Source organism: Boleophthalmus pectinirostris, unplaced genomic scaffold (genome assembly GCF_026225935.1).
Source record: "Boleophthalmus pectinirostris isolate CB_2022bp ecotype Guang Dong unplaced genomic scaffold, ASM2622593v1 HiC_scaffold_21, whole genome shotgun sequence".
Taxonomy (NCBI): domain Eukaryota; kingdom Metazoa; phylum Chordata; class Actinopteri; order Gobiiformes; family Gobiidae; genus Boleophthalmus; species Boleophthalmus pectinirostris.
The window spans coordinates 13,120,760-13,133,825 of NW_026571175.1; the positions used below are offsets into that span (position 1 = coordinate 13,120,760).

Here is a 13,066-nt window from a genome sequence, read left to right on the forward strand (position 1 = left end):
GACAGCGGCATTATTAAATCAAAATGTCAAAAAAATGTATATATTAATAGTACACATAATATTCTCTGTCTACCCTTCAGACGCAATATTCAGCTTTTTCTTGTTAAAAAATTTATAAAATATTCAACACAATGTGAGATTGCTGCAACCCAAATGTAAAACAGTAATATGCAAATCCTTTATCAAATGCAAATGCATTTACTAAGCATGTTTTCAATTTGCTGATAATCAACAACACAGCAGCCTAAATACTCAAATAGCCTATAACATCAAAATCTATTAGTGCCCTATTGATTGTTGAAAACCAGAAAATTTGTCAAGTTTTACTAAATACTAGTATATGGTACATGCTATGCTCTGTAACCCATTTAAAGGGCTCACATTACACTATTTTCTGATCTATGTTATAAAGTTGTTTCCCCATCAAAGACATAACTGGAGTTTTGTTTCATTCACACATGTTTAACACACAAACCCTGCATATTTCAACTGAGTTCTTGTATCTAACTGAAAATACTGTTCCACCTTGTGATACTATATGGTAATACAGATAGTGCTTCATTGTGTTTTTAAACTCTATACACCTTGACTAGAATCATAGGGGATAATGTCATCCCTGGAATTTTCCAACAAAAAGTAAAAACTGTTAACTTGAAAACTATCCCTTCATGACATCACAAGGTGGAACAGAGTATTTTGAGCTTTGGAGATGCAGATAGATTAATAATAAAGATTTACTCATGCATGAATGAAACAAAACTCAACTCTAGGTATGTTTTTTGATTAGGTAACAGCATTCTAATTTGGCTTCAAGCTCACAGGAGCCTATTTTGCGTAGTATAGGACCTTAAATGGAAATAGCCTGCTGAAGCTTGGATGCTGCAGTGGATATGTTATATTTGATGACATTGCTTGTGGAAAGGTTCATACTGTACCTAAAATACGTATAGCACAGCCACTATCATGTCCAAGCACTCATAAATAAAGCCGGGCAAAAAGGTTACATATGCAGCTAAATCTCCAAGGTATAGTCAGCAGTTCCTAACCCTCTCCTCTTTGGCAAATTCAGCAGAAACCTTTTCACCTTTACCTCCAGGTCCATTCTGCATACACACTATTCTGTACTATAGAGAGGTTCAACAATGGCTAACTCCACCTAGAAAAGCTGCTGTAGTGTGCCCTCTTGTTCAATGGTTATTTGCTGTCTTAAATGTACATTATGTAACTTTTATGGTGGAGGATCCTATTTCAGTTTGTCAATAGAGATGTTATTGTCCTGTCTGAAATATTCCAAAGTATGTCATGAAACTTATCTTTTATGTATTCAATTACATTTTATGGCTAAAAAAATACTTTAAGAAACATGCTTTCAATGTGAGCTGGGTCGCCTCTCCCCAAATAAGACCTTTAACTTGGCCTGATTATTCTTCTCCATGGAGATAGATTTTTAATTAAGATTTAATGCCATACTGTGGAACATTCCGGGCAAAGTAATCTCCATGGAGACAATTAGGTGGTGGACTCTACATTCAAAAAGTTAGTGCACTTGTAAGACTTAGTGAAATGGACATAAACTCAGACTAATTATTTGTTGTATCGTGTGTCAGTGTAATACACCACCAGATAGATTAGCAACTGTAACTGAGGTGTCGTAATTGATACTATCTTTGTGTCCATAGGCAAGATATTTTAGCCATAAGTTAATATTAGCTATTGATATTTTGTAGCTAATGTCATTAACATTCCCTGTTGTATTGCTAACTGTAGGCACTACTCTGTCTGAGGATCTGTTACTCAATTTAGACTTTAATCTGAGTTTTGTTTTAACACAATCTGATCATTTATAAGAACTGATTTAGCTCAAACCACAACAGTTCATCTGATTTATGCTGCCAAAAGTCTCTTTCACATAACATCACAACCACAAGCTAAATAGCATTAGCCAACATTTTTTCTATTTTTCTAATTTTTTTCATTTAATCACTCTCACTTTTTTGTAGAAAATCAAACAACTAAACTGGACTGTGAACACTTCTATTGATCAGGATCTCCCGAAAATATGTTTTAATCCATTTTGTATATTTTTTTCTTGTTTGCAAGTGTTTGCTAAAGTGTGCATTGTGTCAACCTCTGAACATTTTGTCATAGACATAAAGGCACAACACCCCAGCATGATGTCACTGCAAAATATCGATATGTACTTACTGTAACAAAAAGGAATGTAAGGTGTGCCATATAACTTTTCTTGCAGAGAGTACAGCACCTGCTTGCTTCATGGACATGTTATTGCTTTGTCTGGAATGTTCTACATATGACATTAAATCTGTCTATCTCCATGGTGACACAACCAGGTCAAGTTATAGTCATATCCGTGGAAAGGCAACCCCACTCACAGAAAAATGCATGTATTTTTGAGGAATAAAAACACCAGTAATTGCATAAATGTTAGATAGGTTTAATGCCATACTGTGGAACATTCAAAGCAAAGGAATAATCTCCCTTTGAACCCAAGCAGGTGACAAACCCTCTACTAAAAATGTTACATATATACACCTACTTTACTCAGTCAAATAAGCATTCAAGACGGGGGTATTACACTTCTGTGGTATTCTGTATTGACATATTTAGATTGTCATGTTACCTTTTATCGTTATTTGCTGAAAACAACACATTCCATGTTTTATGTGTTTCAGTTTCAGTTTTGATGCCCCGCTCCTCTTGCTAAGTCACTCCCCTTTCAGAATGACATCACAACACAATCAGCGTGCATCCCGCTAATGAAACTACTGCACATCGCATCAGGTTTGTAATGCAGGAGCATGTTTTTGATGAGAGAACCTTATAACATGATAGGAAACTTCAAAAGGTCCATTTTAGATGGTAACCCCTCAATGATCTCTGCAAATCAAGGGGTGTAAGAAGTTAATTATGTTATTGTTGTAAATGACGTTATAACTCATCTTCTTATTGGCTCCATACAAACCAGCACTGAAACCAAAAAAGTCATGCAGACATCATTACTTAATGAACATTTATTTCACCCGTACATGCAGTAAATGTGCGTTATAAACAGTTCTGGATTCCCATTAGAGGGGCCTTGATAAAGAGAAGATGCAACATTGGATTTGTACAAAAGAATGCACTTCCAGCTAAAGAATTAGTAGTCTCTTTAGGCAATAAACATGTGGAACGGCTCCAGCCACCTCCTCCCCTCACACTGTCACATCAAAAAGGTCACCGCAAAAATAGTTGTCGTCATGAGCGCTTTTGAGAATAGTGCTTTTCAAACCGCCAAATGAAACAATGTCGCTGGTGTTTCGGAATCATCTGTATCTTATCATTGGGAGGGGAGAAAAAAATCCTCTTAAACAGAAAAACGTGGAGAGGCCAGCCGTTTCTTCAAAGTGCCTTTACCAGAGCGGCTGTTGTCTTTGAGGAGGAGGAGGGAGATTGCTTTCAGCGGTCTCTGGTTCTCATCATTCTGACAATAAAATCCCAGCAGTTGAAACAAAGCAACGTTTCATAAAAAAAAAAAAAAAAAAAAAAAAAAAAAAAAAGGAAAAAAGTGGAGGGGGCTTGCAGATTTCTGCTGTCTCAGATTGTCCCTCGTCCTGTCCACCAGCCAAAATAGCAGTGAGGCAATGGTTTGTAGAGATTTCTTTAGAGGACTTAATTCCAATCTGGCACCCCACGGCTTAGGGACTGGGGACCAAAGAGTGCGAGATGGTTAAAAAATAAATGAGTGATTGTGTGTAGAATTCCCGCAGGTTTGTTTTCGGAGCGCCAGGAATTTATTGCAGCCTTTTGTCGCCTTTGTATTGGTTAAATATGAGAACAATACCAGACGTGGGACTATAAATCAGCGTGCCATTGGAGAAAATGAGTTCAGTTCAGGCACTTCTGCTGGTTTACTATAAAACTGTATTTGTATAGAAAGTGATCTGAAAGCCGTAAGGGAAGTTATAAGGTTGTTGGCATGTGTTGTCACCAATAAAGACATAACATTCATAGAAATTTGAATAGATTTTGTATACAAAAGACACATTTCATTTAATATGGCACTACGACCACCAGTCAGTTGCATCCCATTTGGTATAACTTAATTAGGAATGAAATTATGCTTGTCTTTATAAGTTACCCTGCACTAAAATTTAAGACATTTGCGCATTATAAAAATGGTTCTTGCAGCACAAAATTCTTGAATGACATTACATTTCCAATAGTTTTAAATATTTCATATAAAACCCAACTTGTCTTTATTCCCACTCCCTTTGATAATGTAGAAATGTCTTAAAGATACAGTACCAAATTGATTTGTTCCTCGATGAAAACTTGAGTAGTAATTAACACTTAACAGTACATGCTTATATCAATATATGTATTTACACTGTACACTTTTTACATTTGCTGGCGATAAAATGCATTATAAAAAGTCTATGTCACACATCAGCAGCTGTGGACACCTGTGATAGCCTTGGGTCAGAGTCTATCTCGAAGCGGTAGTGGTAGCCTTCCCACACCTCCCTGCACGCATCCCGCATATCATAGATCCTTTTCTTGATTCCCTTTCGATTGAGGTAAAGAACAAAAAGAAATATGAGCCCGATGAAGCCCAGAACGAGCCCCAAAAACACATACGAAGTCTGCAGCGCCAAATCTCCCCCCGCATCTCTCTGGTGACACCCTAAAGTTAGCTTCCCCGCCTCTAGCAGAGACGTATTCCTCATACTGACTGGGAATGCACACACCAGTCCATCAACGTCCCGAATGCGTGCTTGCGATCTGTTGACCCACAAAGTGAAGGGTTCAATGCCGCACTTGCACATAAACGGATTGTCCCCAAGCACCAGCATTGTTCCCGGGATGTTGTCCAACTCCCATATACCCTCCTCCGGGACTGTTTTAAGGGCGTTGAGAGACAAATCAAGCTCCTCGAGCTTCTCCAGGCCCTGGAAGGTAGAGTTGTGGATGGCCACCAGGGAGTTGTTGGAAAGCTGCAAGCGGCGCAGGTTGGTCAGGTGGGAGAAGATGCGAGCGGGGAGCAGGATGAGGCTGTTGTGGGATAGGTCCAGGACTTGCAGAGCACCCAGGGAGCTCCAGCGCAGAGAGGTTGCCAGGTCCATCACGGAGGAATGGTTGTAGAGAGCACGGCTGAGGTTTAGTTCACGCAGAGACTGGTTCTGGACAGTGAAGGCCTCAGGGTGGATGACAGCCAGCTGGTTGTTGCTCAAGTCCAAAGAGCGCAGGCTGCGGAGACTAGAGAAGGTTTGGGATTCAACTTCAGAGATTCTGAAAGTGAAAATACAGGAGTTATTTTAGGAAAGTGCCATAAAATTTGGTTTGTAAAATTGGTAAAATAAATGGACAGAAGGTTCCTGTGCATCATTCGTGGAGTTATGTTAACTGAAATAAACTGAAACATGTACTGAGATATGCTTGTATGGGCTATGTGCTCCCACTATGCACGTCTACAAGAGAAGTTTGGTGAAATGTTGTGAAGCTTAGAATTTGGCTGGGACTATGCGATTTTTGAAAACATTGGTCTATATTGTAGGAAACCACAACCTACATTAAACTGGTTCCATTAATTGGTTTGGGATAGTAGCTTTACCTGTTATTGCTCAGCGAAAGTGTGGTGACATTCTCCAGTCCAATAAAAGACTCGGGTCCAATTCGGCTGATCTGATTTCCCGTGATGAACAGGTTCCTCGTGTATCTCGGGATGCCTGTCGGGATGCTCCTGAGATCTTTGGAAACACACTTCACGGTGTGAGCTGCTTCGGAGCACTCGCAGCGCGAAGGGCACGCCGCGTAAACGGACGCAAGTAGCGCGCAAAAGCAAAGGCACCGCGCGAAGTCCAGCATGTTGCAAAGAACTCTACAATTTTCCCAAAAGTAAAAAGCACGTAGGCTAGAATAGTATTGATCACACGATCAGCTCCTTGGTGACTTCATCATCACTATGTGTTGTCCCGGCTGAGAATGCGCCTCAACTTTGCGGCTTCGCGGAAAGTGTGGCCGGCGAGCAGGCTCTGATTTCCATGAGAACAGAACTGGGGGTCGTGGTGAAGTGAGGGGGCTTTTGATCCTTTGCAGTGGCAAAGCGGGGCGTCGCTTCTTCTCTCACACAATGAAGTTAAAAGGACAATCGCCTCAGTGCAATGATCTGTGGGGAGGGGCTTCTCCGAGCAGTCTGCGCCTTGTCCTGGTCCAACACTCCCTCCACTCAGCCTCCGGTGGCATGCTGCGTGGATGGAGAGCTGGAATGTCCACACTGATTATGTGCAGCCTATAGCCCGAAGTCTGTGAAAAATAAACCAAACTAGGTCTTACTTTTAATTAAACCTGCTTCGGAATTAAACCACGCGTTCCAACAAGATGTAGCCTAATTTCAAATCGCCATTTGAAATCCTTAATTCAGTGTATCGTTTTACCACCCATGCTGGTTAAAAGGAAGGAACAGAGCCTACAATATTAGCCTACCAGCAGCTCATAGGTCTTAAGCATTATGTTACAAAGTTAACGCTACTTTGAAAATGTAGCATTATATTTGGCCTTAAATGACTCTTTGGTGGGGTGCCCGGTGGATCGCGTCCCCAGGTGGAGGGGTGACCCCCGCTGAGCGCCTTTGATACTGATTCTCTTTAACACTTGGGTACTCCGCAGGATAAAAGTCAGCGGTGAGACATCAGAGCAGTGTGTTTATTCTGGAGACTGTGAGAAGTGACACAGGATATTCTGTAATGACACAAGTGTGAAGGGAGTCTCTCAGTTATTATTACTATAATATATTGTGATGTGTGAGCTTGTGTCCAAATAATTTCCCTTATGGATCAATAGTTTGGTTAAGTCTATGTCCACGTGTGGAAGGAGTTTCTCAAAGATTATAAATTATAATTGTAATAAGGATAGACCTACACCGTTTTGTTTTGTACAATAATAGATGTCTTTATTATGTCACATTCTGAGTTCACACAGTGATTGGAAGCATGTTTCAATATCCCACCAGCTTTGGTCTGCAGAATAAAATATATGTGAGGATTAAAGAAACAAAAGACGGTTTTAAACCTGCAGGCTGGAATAATTATAAAAGAATAGTGGCACCAGTAATAGCATCCCAACTGTCTTTTGTCAACAGGCTGAAAGGCTGGGACCACAGGTCTCCACATTCCTGGATCTGGCTCCTGGATACAAGGCACCGCACCAGCTCAGTCATCTCACACAGTACAATATTAGTTAAGTACATGCACGCACACAAATAGTCTGCAGTTTGTAGTTAAAAATACACTCATACATGTTTAATATAGGTTAAAAGCACAAGCCTGAATGTGAATGAAGCTTTCATAGCACAAATCATGAATGAACCGTTCATTTACTTAAAGTAATTTTGTGATTTTCCAAGATTTAAGTAATTATGGACCACCAAATGGATTTCTGTCTGTTTTTTTTTTTTCAGATTATGTTCACAGTCACAAATAGTCTATATGTTTGGATTGAGACTTATTACACCCATAATAATGTTAATATAACTATATACACGTTCATTCATTAAAGTCCTACAACAGCAATTTAAATCAGAATGATTAACAAACATACACATGTGGCTGCAGGAGTGTATTTAGAGTAAGGGGTTATGTCTTCAACATTAATTCCTCATGAAAAAATAACTGTATCAAAACCAGCCTTCTATTTTAAGGCTGTATCATATAAATGCTCTGAAGATTCATGTGAAGCTCGATTTACCAAACTGACGCTATACACATGCTACAGGCAATAGCATCACATCAACAACCACTTCCATTCATAATTCATTGTTTCCTCTGTATTGCCAGCATTCATGTGAAAGTGAAATCATGAAAGATTTAGAGAGACATATGGAGTTTTAAATAGTATGAAAATAACGGGCAGTTAGCTCAGACAAAAGGCAGCTTATTGATCACTGTGGCTCACCACAGAGGGAGACCTGAACTTTACCAACAATTCTTGCATGCAGCGCAGACACATGTTAACATGCAGTAATGTGCATCTACCCTCATCTGTGCACCATACAGGCCCAAACCCCACAGAGGCACGAATATGAGGTGTGAATTATTAAAACGTGTAGAATGAGCCTTTTGCAGAATATTACACAGCCTGGCAGAAGACACCTCATGGATTTAACCGAGCAGATTGCACCCTGTTGAATAATAACCTGGTCATTCAAAGTGTTCAGGTACTCAGGTGACCTGCTTCTTTGGGCACAGAAAGCTAAACATGCTACCGAATGGGAGGCTCTATTCTATATGCCCAGTGAAATCCTGGTGTCTTATTTTGTTAAGGACACCATATTGTACCCATAAAATGTCTACAGTACATACTAATGATATTGGCCAAAAATGAAAGCAGTGCTGGCATTTCACAATGACCTTCAGGAGAGATATGCAGAGGTGGAGAGCAGCAGGAGCACACTGCTCAATCTGGGGGAACCTGGGACATTCAAGTGGGCAGTGGGATTGAGAAGCATGAAAAACCTGAGAATCCTGACTACCTGCTGCTTTGGGCAGTGTCCTGGACAAAGAGAGGGATCAACACTTTTTCTGTTTTATTACAAACAATAAGAGGATTTGGGTTTAGTCTCCAAAACCATGGCAACAGATTTCTCAACCTGTCTCTTAAGAAATGTAAAAAAAAATCCCCTTAAGAATCAACTCAACCAAGAAGCAACCCCTGTCTTTATCATAAAACATAAGACAGGAAAACAAATGGCAGAAATTATAGTTTGGATGAAATGAAGGAAATTTGAGTTGATCCCTCTTTTTGGTCTTGGCACAGATTTAGAAAACTAAAGATTTAGAAAACTAAAACCAGTTGGTTTATCTAAACCAAATTAATAAGGATTGTTTTAATGTGTTAAAGCATGAACTGTAAACTGGACTGACTAGTACCATGAGATGTAAGCTTTTAAAAAAATATATGTTAGAAGACTTATGTACACTACTACCACATATGATACAAGACAAAATACAATCTGAGCATATATGGGATTTGTTTGCAGCTCAAACTATATTAAATCAAGCAGCAAATGTAATCCCAGGAAAGGCATCCAATTGATTTTACATGTTAGTTTTCCCTTTTAGTAAAAATGGCATCCGAGAACAAGAAATACTAGCTCAAGGGGTTAGTCTTGCAATAAAAATTGCAAAAAGTAAAATTGAACAAGGCAAGAGTGTAACATTTACTAAAATCTGTACCTGTACAAGAAGATATACAGAGCAATTCTAGTGTTCACAGGTAGTTTAGCCTTCTGTTTCAAGCCTTTTAACAATCGCAACCCATTAAGTGCATTAGAGAGGCCCTCATAGTGGAAGCAACAGGGGGTGTGCACTCCATTTTCTCCAAACATACTGCTGAATATAAATGACTTCCTTGGGCCAGGGAATACCAGGTCCACTGGACTAAAGCCAGCAGTGGATTCAGCCAACAGCCATTGGTTCTGCTTCTCTGGACACTGTGGCTGACACTTTGGTTGGTTAAAGTCCTCTCATCTGCAGGGATCCGTATGTTGTCCTTAGGTGAAGCTCCCCTGTCAGCTGAGGGTAATGGCCAGAGTGAGGGTGAGACCAGCAAGCACAAGCATCGTAAAAGGGAGCCAGGTCTTCAGAAAACCTGCACAACTGCAAAAACAAACAAACACTGGGTTATAATGTATGCAAACAATTACAGATGGATGCACTATGTAACTTTTCCATGGACATGTTATCGTTTTGAGGAATATTCCACAGTTTGTTTGTTTTTTTATGAGTATTATTAATACTTTGTTAACATGTATCGCCTTACCATTGATCTGACCAGCAATTTGGTTGAGAGTGACAACTGCTCATAGATAGATACAAAGGAGATAGATAAAATGCCATGCTGTGAAACATTTCAGACAAAGCTGTAAAAACTGAATGGTGATGAACTGAAGGCTGGCCCTCTACCAGAGAAGTTACATAGTTCACCTTTAATAACACACAGAACATTAAAACAAGATGAGATTAAATGTTTCTGCAGATTTGTCCTAGATATACCTAGAACCAGGACTCTCTCCCAGTTTCCTGACACATCAGGTTCAATGCATGCTATAAAATTATGTTCCTTTTGGGGGACACAGGAGCCTCATTCACAAATTTCACTGCTCCTTTCTTTAGTAACAATAAATCAACACTCTACAAATGTAATGCATTTGATACATATTACTGTGTACACTTCTAATCTAATTTTATATCCCAGGACAATATTTTATATAACTATGTTTATGTTATGAAATTAAAGCTATCTTTCTTTTACCTGACATGTTTTCCATGGATGAGGGCAAGCATACAAAGGTTGACCATGTTCCACGAAGTGCTGTTTTCATATCGCATTAGGTTCAGAGCCATGGCCACATGGGAATGACAGTTGTCACAGCAGAGGTTATGCTTTAATACAAAACAAACACAAGTGAGGAAGCCGGACTCCATATTATCGTACATGAGCTGTGCTCACACAGGTCAGCATCCTGCTGCTTACCATCCTGTGTTTGTATTCCTCTGAGGCATCGTTCACTGCAGTATCCCAAGCATTGGAGCCACTAGCATAAACTTTGCTAACATCAAGCATCCAGTACCTGGAAAGAAATCAATGATGTACAGGAAAAACTTAGGATAGAAGTTTAATGGCAGCATAACCAAAGCAAACGGGAATTACTTACTTTGTCGGTCTTCCAAAAGCCATGTTATCTTCCTGCACAAATTAAACAATGACAAATGTTATTTGTTTTTTGGATCTACGCTAAGATAATATAATCAGAGAAACACCATGACTGATGGAAACAGAAGACTTATTGTACTTATTTGGTAATAACCTGTAGTGCAGACAGCGGTTAAAACCAAAACAAAAGCTCCCAAAAGTACATTTGTTCACTTGTGCCATAAATGTGACATATCTCACTATCTGAAAACACAGGGTTTCCTTTTAAAGGTAGAATCAACAAAACCAAGGCACAATTTTTATAAAAGTGAATTTAAAACAGTCCAAACAACAACCTTCATTTCATTTAGACTTATCCTAACCTTGACCATAATTACTATGAGCCTAACCTTAAAACTGCATTACAGTACCTGATTTTCAAACCGCAAAAGCAGGATGTTGTTTATTATTTAAATGTATCCAACTAGTTCCTAGCAGTCAAAAACCCTTTGGCATATCGTGAGGATTCACACAGCTTTTACAGTGTTAAACTTTAGCCTAAACCCCTTCGGTCTGTAGAATAACTTTAGTGCTATGCGTAATTTCTGTTAAATCATTGTAATTTGATTAATGATTATGTTAACTGACCGAAGAAAGTAAACTAACCAACTAACTAACTAACCAACTGAAACAGGAGTGGACTGCCAACGCTCAATCGATCCTAATGACACAAAAGATTTTTTTGTCAGGTTTTGTGATTTTTGGTAAATATTTACCCAAACACACACACACACACACACCATAAGTGTAAACTTGAGGCTACAGGTGACTCACTGAAACATAGTATGGCCCGGCAAAGTCTCGAATTACTCCAGTTGAAGTACAAATCCCCATGTGTCCAATGAAAGGCAGCAGCCATCTGAAATGAGCACACAGACAAAGCCAGTGGTGAACAATAAGAGTAACTGTTAACCAAAGAGGAGAGGGAACAGTGGGGGCATCGCGGGAGACTGTGTGAGTTAGTTTTAACACTTTACATAACTAGATTAAACCAATTTAAAATATAAGTTAATGTAAAATATTCACACCCTCTGTAAGACTGGGAAACAATTCAGTTCTAGAGACCAAATAAATATTTATACAAAAATCAGTAATCAGTTTCAGGGGGAAATATAAATCCACAGTACCTCTGGCGTTATGACGTGTATAGCAGTAATAATAAACTGTGCTATTTAAATTTGAAAGTAATTTGTGATCTGAATCCTATGGATTTTATTTTATGAACATCACTCAAATTGTGGGGTTACTGTTGTATAAACTACAAAAAGTGTAAAAGTGCGCTTTTATTACACCTCATTAGATGTATTCAACAACAGTATATATCTGCTGCTAGCATGCTAGGCTAACAACATTTGGAGTCGTCACTTGATCCCGTGTAAAATCGAGACTGTCATTTGCAGGAAAACTCACGATAACACGGGGATCGGTGTCCAGACAATACAGTAAGGGAAGCGACTGGCCCCTGGATCTATTCTCTCTGAAGCTAAATGATAATTCCTCATACTCTCTTCTTTCTCGTCAACATCCGCCATCACCAGCAGCTGCGGGGAGGAGGGCGAACTTCATTTGTCCCGTTCACACTCACGTCAAGTCACGCACACCAAGACTAACCGGAAGACCACACACTCAATACAAACCAATACGATGATATATATATTTTTTTAGATCATTAGATGCACACTAAATATTCTATATGTGATAACAACTATACAAAACTCTGGCTAAGTAAATGATCAATTACATTTTATTTTGAAATAGTACATAAACCGGAAACAGCAGCAGATTTCCGGAACTTGTACATTAGTTTTGCGCTCCAAAATAATAGATAAATAAGACATTAAGTCAACTCTCATTATGCCGTAGTCATCGGACTGAAGTGGATAATATACGATAAAGACGGTCTGTTTCATATTATTTCATCACTGGCCTGGTTCACCAGTACACCAAAATCCGATTATAATCTGATTTCTGGACCTAATTTTAAATGTAAACATGTAAATTGCAAAATATGATGTTAGTTATCAGAAGGACCATGATAAGAAAGAAATAAGACAATTTTGGCTTTCACATTTCAATTTACTTATCGTCTCTCTCTCTCTCTCTCTCTCTCTCTCTCTCTCTCTCTCTCTCTCTCTCTCTCTCTCTCTCTCTCTATATATATATATATATATATATATATAAGTTCCACAGTTTGACATTAAACATTAAACATAATGTATCTTCCATTTGTTAAACTGCATGTGCTTTATTATACTGTGAGTGGGAAGGTCAGCTCTCTGCATTCTCTAATTTGGTCTACAGATTTACGTGATCTTTT

The 13,066-nt window shown here is 39.0% G+C and overlaps 2 protein-coding genes across 2 annotated transcripts; both read right to left on the reverse strand.

Annotated features, from left to right (window-relative positions):
• Positions 1-4,189: 4,189 nt before the first annotated feature.
• On the reverse strand, positions 4,190-6,523 carry tpbga (trophoblast glycoprotein a). The gene is made up of 2 exons (XM_020932894.2): positions 5,612-6,523; positions 4,190-5,289 (listed from the first exon to the last, which is right to left on the reverse strand). The coding sequence occupies exons 1-2, from the start codon at positions 5,863-5,865 to the stop codon at positions 4,440-4,442; spliced, it is 1,104 nt and encodes a 367-aa protein (XP_020788553.1). The 5' UTR covers positions 5,866-6,523; the 3' UTR covers positions 4,190-4,439.
• Positions 6,524-6,922: 399 nt separating this feature from the next.
• Positions 6,923-12,478, reverse strand: tmem222b (transmembrane protein 222b). Its single transcript, XM_020932673.2, has 6 exons — positions 12,160-12,478; positions 11,524-11,608; positions 10,712-10,743; positions 10,531-10,627; positions 10,309-10,439; positions 6,923-9,653 (listed from the first exon to the last, which is right to left on the reverse strand). Exons 1-6 carry the CDS (start codon positions 12,279-12,281, stop codon positions 9,566-9,568), a joined length of 555 nt encoding a protein of 184 aa, XP_020788332.1. The 5' UTR covers positions 12,282-12,478; the 3' UTR covers positions 6,923-9,565.
• Positions 12,479-13,066: the final 588 nt, after the last annotated feature.

Bases quoted from the DNA above. Each gene is read 5' to 3' on its own strand.
- tpbga (XM_020932894.2), bottom strand. From the start codon at position 5,865: ATGCTGGACTTCGCGCGGTGCCTTTGCTTTTGCGCGCTACTTGCGTCC. The intron at 5,290-5,611 runs GTAAAGCTACTA...TTTCACTTTCAG, and splicing joins CTTTCGCTGAGCAATAACAG to AATCTCTGAAGTTGAATCCC.
- tmem222b (XM_020932673.2), bottom strand. From the start codon at position 12,281: ATGGCGGATGTTGACGAGAAAGAAGAGAGTATGAGGAATTATCATTTA. The intron at 11,609-12,159 runs GTGAGTTTTCCT...TGCTCATTTCAG, and splicing joins ACACCGATCCCCGTGTTATC to ATGGCTGCTGCCTTTCATTG. The intron at 10,440-10,530 runs GTAAGCAGCAGG...TTTGTATTAAAG, and splicing joins AGGAATACAAACACAGGATG to CATAACCTCTGCTGTGACAA.